This window comes from Tupaia chinensis, unplaced genomic scaffold (genome assembly GCF_000334495.1).
Source record: "Tupaia chinensis unplaced genomic scaffold, TupChi_1.0 Scaffold000671_2, whole genome shotgun sequence".
Taxonomy (NCBI): Eukaryota; Metazoa; Chordata; class Mammalia; order Scandentia; family Tupaiidae; genus Tupaia; species Tupaia belangeri.
Window position 1 is genome coordinate 667727 of NW_006160194.1, and position 7792 is coordinate 675518.

At 54.5% G+C, this 7792-nt stretch overlaps 1 protein-coding gene across 2 annotated transcripts in view; it reads right to left on the reverse strand.

The window, feature by feature from the left end:
• Nucleotides 1-7792, reverse strand: part of CDC42BPB (CDC42 binding protein kinase beta) — a gene marked incomplete at its 5' end in the record, with an annotated part of 125229 nt that overhangs the window by 62748 nt on the left and 54689 nt on the right. For both annotated transcript variants that reach the window (XM_014592214.1, XM_006160036.2), the window contains 1 exon segment: nt 7381-7529. In XM_014592214.1, the coding sequence (XP_014447700.1) occupies nt 7381-7529 (149 nt within the window).

The window sequence follows — 7792 nt, forward strand, 5'->3', positions numbered from 1 at the left end:
GCTGCTGGGAGAGCAGAGGGAGAGAGACACAGCACCCATGCCGCTGGGAGAGCAGCGGGAGAGAGACAACACCCATGCTGCTGGGAGAGCAGAGGGAGAGAGATAGCACCCATGCCGCTGGGAGAGCAGCGGGAGAGAGACAGCACCCATGCCGCTGGGAGAGCAGCGGGAGCGGGCAGTAGAGGGAGAGATGCGCGGACTGGGAGGAGCCAGGCGTCCCTGGTGATTCCGTGATCACGTACAGGTAGGTGCATGTGCCCGCAAACATGGGTCGCACACATCTGATTCTTACAGGCTGTCGCTGAAGAGACTGTGGCGCAGACACCCCTGCAGGAACAAGCACACCTCACCCCATCGCCTGGACCTGGGACGTTCCCCCTAGAGGAACCAGATCTCCGGGGGGCACAGGAGGAGCCAGAACTCGGGTGTGCTCAGGAGAAGGCTGTGCCGAAGCACAGGCAGCTAGGAGGACTTCCACGGCCAGACAGGGTCACTGAGCCCGAAGACACCGAGCCATGACCGGGACATGCAGAGCCTAGGTGCCATGCTGGTCCGAAAACAGGCAAGAAAGGAGGCGCTCCCTCACTGGTGCCAGTCAGGGCGGAGGGCCTGGAGTTCGGGTATCAATTTGCAACTATCACGGTGAAGCCTGGCCCAGGCCAAGATCGTGAATGGGTACGAGACCCAGGGAGGGAGGCAGGCAGTCTGAGGAGGAAGGCACATGCATGGTGTGGAGACCCTCCCCACAGGGAAAGGCGCATTAGCCACACAGCAGAAAAGGCTTTCCAAACCACAAACCAGGTGACCCACTCGGTCACTGGCATGGCGCAGGCGGGTGGGGCGTCGTGTGCCTAAGATGGGATACCCTCCATAGCCTAACCCAGAGAAACGGACCCGCCCACACACACATATCAACACGGTGGTGATACCGTATTCTTCAAGAGTGCTGGCGGGGAACCAGCAGGTGGCATAATGGCTATGTTGCTGGACTCCCATGTGGTCGACCACGGTTCAAGTCCTGAACCCGGTGGCTTAAACTCATGCCAGGCGCACATGCGTGCGTGCCCAGGAGCCCGAGAGGAGAATGGAGGGAAGGTCTTTAGAAGGCTGTGCCTTCCTTTCTCTTCTAGGGTGCTCAGCTGTGAGCCACTCACACGCACCTGGGACTGGTGGGCAGTGTGACTAGAACACCAACAATACATGCTCTTTCTAAAATGGGACTTTGTGCTCACATGAGGGAAATCACAGGTGCAAGGCCCTCTCAGCAAAACGCCGCCGGGAGGTTCAGGGTGCGGCCGAGCACCTCTAACAGCAGTGCCTCTGAGACAGGCAGGTGGTCCCCGGCACCGAGACAGAAGGCCCTTTGTGCCAGTGGTCCCTGGGACCCCACGTGCTGGGGCTGCCTCAATCTGCTCTCTTCCAAACTCAGGGGCAGGGGCGTTTTTAGGAAAGTGAGGCTGAGGCCTGAGAAGCAATTCCCGTCACCCCAGGCCTCTCTCCAGGCTGCTGTGACTGGCTCAGCGATGGCCGTGGGGGAGCTCAGTCCCACATCAGCCACGGTCTGGCATTCCTCCCAGCACTTCCTCTGGCCACCACGCCCCACCATGGAGCTATCCACTCCCTCGGTCTGCCCTCTCCTCGTGCGGAGCTTCCTGCTGTAAACCGACCAGCAGTTTTGGCCCACCGCGTTCCGACCCCACTGCAGGTAGGACCAAGCATCGCCATCATGGGAAGCTTCCGCCCGGAAACACGCAGTCCACCAACACGAGGGCGGCTCCAGAGCCGCTGCGACCACCCTATCTCCTCTCTCCAGTCTCCTACCTCTGGTTGACTTCCTCTGCTTTACCTTCTGCCTCTTCTGCTACACCGCCTATTCATCGAGACCCTTTCTGCTGTCTGAATACTACCCCCTTCTGAGTTTACTATATGGCATGTGCAATCGCCAGAGAGACAGGGAAAGTGAGCGATCACCCCCGAGGGGATGGCCACACAGCAATCGCTTCTCCATTGTCCTTGCAGGATTCCAGGCATGCACGTGCACCCAGCCACGGGTCTGGGACTTGAACCACACTGCCGGCCGTGTGGGATCCAGCTGCCTTAGCCTCCATGCCACCTGTTGGCCCTGAATGTTCCTTTTCTTTTATCTTTTTTTTTTTTTTTTGGAGAGGTTTTCGCTATAAGGCGCGTGTGCTCGCCAGACAGACAGAGACATAGAGACAGAAAGCGAGAAATCACCCCCCAGAGGGGATGGCCATGCCGCAATCCCTCCTCCTCCGTTCTCCTCTCGGGATCTTGGGCACGCACGCACACGCGCCCAGCATGAGTTTTAAGCCACCGGTTCTGGGACGTGAACCATGGTCAACTACGTGGGAGTCCAGTGACATAGTCATTACGCTAACTGCTGGTTCCCAATGTTCCTTTTCTTAAACCTGCTCTTGTTCTGCTGGTGCCGTGTGTCCTCTGTGCTCTCCCTCTCCAATCCTTAGTGTACCTGTCACCACCAGTCTCTGCCTTCCTGGGCTCCGTGTTCCTTGGAGCCTGGGATCAGGGCCCACCTCTCAGGAGGGAACTGTACCTGCCTACGGGCAGTTCCACTGCTTCCCTCACTCAGGGAGCTTTCACGGGGTGCAGGTTCCAGCACCAGGAGGAAGCCGTTAAACCCACGGAAGGCCAGGCAGTGGGCGGTCGGCACTGCCCAGTCACTACAGCCCAAGGCACCCTCAGCAATGTGGCCCAGGCTCTGCCCCAGGCCCCTGTCCTGCTGTCACTCAGCTGACAACCACTCTTGTGCAGAGACCCATCACTTCTGCCTCTAAAACGGCTGTCCTCCACTTCAGAGTCTGCCTGGGACGGGGACGCCGGCTGTGAAATGTGGCTTTGTTTTCTATCGTGAGCCTGGGCCATGCAGGCACGGAGCCTGAATGATGGCTGACCGTGGGGAACGGTTTCTGTGTTAGACGTTTTCATGTCGATTGTGCCCAGAAGGCAAATGACAGAGCAAAGCTTCTACAGAGCCAGATAAGAAATGAGGAAGAAGCTGGCCAAGGAGGTGGAGGGCAGAAGGGTACAGCACCACAGAGCAGGCAGGTTAAGTTCTGGGACAAGTGCAGACGCTCACCTCTACTGGGACTTAGGCCAAGTTCTGTCTAGAGGGTAGCATATAAAATCTAAATGGTGGGGCTGGCAGGTGGCATGGTGGTTAGGGGCGCTGGATTCCCACATGGCTGACTACGGTTCGAGTACTGGACCTGGCGGCTTGCTTTCTCACTTTCTCTTTGTCTCTTACTCTGTCCCTCTCTGGTCAAATTTAGACAAATAAATAAATTAATAAACGAATGAATGAATGAATAAATAAATAAATGAAAAATAAAGCTAAATAAAACATTCTTTAAATTTTTTAAAAATCTCAATGGTAAAAACCTCTGAGTGCCGCTGCACAAGCCACAGGACTAGTCAAGAACACACAGGAAGGGGAGGACAAGCGCCGTCCGGACCCTCACACCAGCAGTGGGCATGTCCCTTTAAGGCAGGCCCTGAATGTCCTGGGTCAGTGCAAACTGACCACTGGAGCCATGGAGGGCGCACAGCACCATAGGCATCAGCCTGTGGCCCCTGGCAAGTCACGGCACCTCTGAAAGCCTCAGTGTCCTCCCCAGCAGTGAAGTGACACCCTGCCTAGCTGCAGCAGTGTGGCCTGAACACGGGTTCACAAGGGTTCACGACACAAAGCCTGGGTGCCACTCGACAGCAGTACTGGCACACTTCCACATCCTGAGGGGGAAGCGACCTAACCCTGAAGCCCGCCTGGATAAGCCTCGTCGCGTGTGCAGGGAAAAGAGACGCTGCTCTCGAACCGTTTCCCACACGCCCCCTCCTGCAGGAGCCATGGACGCTCCCTGCTCCCAAATCAAACAGGAGCCGGGGGAAAGGAAGACAAACGGCCCACAATGAGGGCACCCCTTCCCAGAGGTGCGTGGGACTCCACCTGCAAAGGAAGCTCACGGCGAGCCCGTGGCCTGGTGGTCAGGATAGCTAGGTCCCACAGGACCAACTGCACGATTCAAACCCTGGCCTCAGTGGCTTGAGACTCACGGAGGTGCACGTGCATGCACGCCCCCGGGTCCGACAGAGTGGAGGAGGGGCTGCAGTGTGACCGTGCCCGAGGGGGGTGCTTTCTCCCTCTCTTTCTGTGTCTCTTTCTCTCTTATGAGCATGACCCCTGGCAAATTAAAAGAAATTAAAAAAAAAAAAAGAACATAACAGAACAGCAATCTCAGGATTAGTTACGACAACCGAAGCAGAGAGGAATGAGAGAGACGGGCGCCACGGCTCCAACACAAGTTTGGAAAGGCTACCTGGTGTGCCACGTCTGAGGGTGCGGGGTTTGGAAACGTGGCCGTAACATCTGGGGATAATTACAGAGGGAGAGCTGATGTGAAATCGGGGAGCTGGTAACTCCTGAGAACAAGGACGGACGTGAGCACCGCTAACTATGGTCCGCCACGAGGCTCGGCCTGAGTAGCTGTGAGTACTGCTGACCTAGCTGTGCCGTGACGGACGCTGAGCAGTGACTTACTCCCCCAGCGAGACCGTGCACCAGAGGGAGGAGTCGAGAATGTGTGTGGGAGACAGGTGTGAGCCAAGAGGTGAGACAGACAGTAACTAAGTGGAAGAGGGAAATCTCCGCCTCAATACATGTCATCTAAGACAAAGAGAAATTAGCAACATGGATTATTATTTAGAAATATGGAGATAAAGAGTAGGAAAACATCTAAAAAACTTACAGTAATTCCTTGAGCCAGTGAAATCAGAGTGGGCAAGACTAAAGATTATTTTTGTTATAAGCCCTGTAGAATTATCTTTTTTTTTCTTTCTAGTTTTTGCTAGAGGGTGTATGTACTCACTGGAAAGAGACAGAGCGAGGGTTAAATGAGAAAGCACGTCCACTCCTTGGGGGGATGGTCATGCCACAATCCCTCCTCCTCCACTGTCCTCTTAGGAATTTGGGGGCACACATGTATACCTCACCGCCATGTTTTTAAAGCCACCAGCACAGCATTCAAACCACACGGTCAGCCTTCTGGAATCCAGTCCCTCTAGCCACCAGGCTAACCAGTCTGACCCAAGAATTATTTGACTTTTAATAATTTTTTTAAAGAGCTGTTTAATTTAATTTTTGTTTCTAGTTTGACTAGAAAGAGACAGAGAGGAAGAGAAAGGGAAAGCGAGAAAGCAAGCCGCCAGGCCGGGGACCTGGTCCAGGGTCAGCCATGCAGGCAGGGGTCCAGCGTCTCAAATGCCATGCCACAGGCCAGCCCTCAATTATTTGATTTTTTTTCCTTATAGAGTTACTTTACTGGGGAGTCAGTAGGTAGCATGGCAACTGGGGACACTAAACTTCCACATGGTCAACCACAGTTCGAGTCCCAGGCCTGACGGCTCACTTAATCACTTTCTCTCTTTCTCTCAATCACTCTGTCCCTCTCTGATTAAATTAAAATAATTAAATAATTTTTAAAAAAACGAATTGTTTTACTGGGACCAGCAAATGGCGTAATGGTTCCGTTGCTGGACTCCCCCAGAGTTGACCGCAGTGCGAGTCCTGGACCTGACAGCTTGAAACTCACTCAGGGTGCATGTGTGTGTGAGAGGAGAAGGGAGAAGGGACTGTGGCGTGGCCATTCACCCTGGGAGGTGATTTCACACTTTGTTCCTCTGTCTCCCCAGAGAGCACACGTGCCCTATAGCAAAAATCTCTCAAAAAAATTATTATTTTATTTAAGGACCAGCAGACGGTGTAATGGTTACATCACTGGACTATCACGCGGTCAACCATGGTTCAAGTCCTGGATCCAGGGGCTTAAACTACACTGGGCGTGTGTGTGTGTGTGTGTGTGTGTGTGTGTGTGTGTGTCCAAAATCCCAAGAGGAAAGCAAAAGAGAAGGGATTGCAGTGTGGCCACTACCCCCACCCCACAGGGGCTGATTTCTTACTTTCTGACGCTGGCGAGTACATGTGCCCTATAGCAAAAACCTCTCTTAAAAAAATTATTGAATTATGTTTATTGTTATTCTAATTATTTTAATTTGACCAGAGAGAAAGACAGAAAGCAAGCAAGCAAGCCACCAAGGCCGGGACTCGAACCACAGTCAGCCATATAGGAGTCAAGTGCCGGCCAAGGGCACAGCAGTTAGGTCGACAGACTCCCACATGGCCGACTGTGGTTCAGGTCCCAGACCTGGTGGTTTGAAAACTCAGGCCCAGGCACAAGTGGGTGCGTGCCTAAGATCCTAAGAGGAGTGTGGAGAAGGAGGAGATGTACAGTCATCCTTCCTGAGGGCTGATTTTTTACTTTCCCTCTTGCTGTCTCTGTCTCTCTCCCCGATGAGCACATGTACCCTAAGGCAAAAACTTCTTAGAAACAAACACACAAAACAATCAGCAGGCCACCCAGCAGCTGAGAGGGTAAGAGCTCTATCTCACGAGGCTCACCACGTGGTTCGGGTCCTGAGCTGGTGGCTTGAAAAATGCGCTGGGCAGGTGTATGAGCGTGCCCAATACTGAGAGGAAGAGATGAGAAGGGACTGTGGAGTCAGCACGCCTCACGGGGCAGTGCTTTCTCACTCCTCCCTGACCGGTGTATGCACCCTCTAGCAAATTAAAAAACAAAACAAAACACAAAATTATTTTGATTTAAAAAAAAGGAAAACTAGTTTAAAAAAATCCAAAACCAAAAACCTCACAGAACTGAACGTTCAAGTCCTAGAAGGCAGAGCTGCGGACAGATGTGCTGGAGAGTCACCACAGGATCTGCCCTCCCAGCAGAGGAGCGACAGGACAGAGTGGGGACAGGGAGAGCGGGGCTGCCCGACATCGTCCCGGGTGGTCCAGATACAGCCTTACGGGGCTGCCCAACATTGTCCCGGGTGGTCCAGATACAGCCTTACGTTGCTGCAACTGACGTTTCCCTCCCTCAAGCCTTTGCCAGTGTTTTGGGGGGACTGAGACGGTGGGTGCTTGGGGGTTAGCGTGACACTGAGAGCACAGCGAGCTGAGCAGCAGACGGGGACGCAGAGGGGGACGCAGACGGGGGCGCAGAGGGGTCCGGGTCTGCCGTGCCAAGAGAGGGCGGGCGCCCTGGGGAGGGGTTCACGGAGAAGGGTGAGTGGGTGTCACATACACATCAAGACAGGTGCCTCCAGCCGACTGGCCTTAGGCCATCACAACGGTAGCCACAGAAGGCAGAGATGAGAGGGCCGGGGACTCACTCCCGGTGAGACCGCAGGACAGCCTAGCACCAGGCCTGTGGCTCAGGCAACTTGGAAGGAAGGTCTGAGGCGTGAAGCAGGGTCCCCGCGCCTGGGCAGGAGGGGGCGTACCTGTGCACGTAGTGAAGCTGATGGATGGAGTCGATGGCCAACACCATCTCGCCGATGTAGAACCGCGCCATGTCTTCGGGAAGCTTGTCTTCGAATTTGCTCAGCAGGGTCAGTAAGTCGCCACCCACATAGTAATCCATGACCAAGTACTGCCCGTTGGAAAGAAAGGGGGGAGAATGTAAGCACACCGTGCCAGCAGACGCCACCTTCCCTGCAGGCCAGCGGCTTCAGGGCTGCCTGTCACCCGGCCTGCCCTCTGACACGCCCTAACTGGGCTGCAGGCATCCACTGCGCGTGTGGCCGGGAGCAATGAATTCAGCCGTCAATAAATACTTGTAATCAATCAAAGGGATTAAGGTTTGAGAACATACTCTTTAGGAGCTACTGACCCCCAGGAGAAGCACAGGTCCTA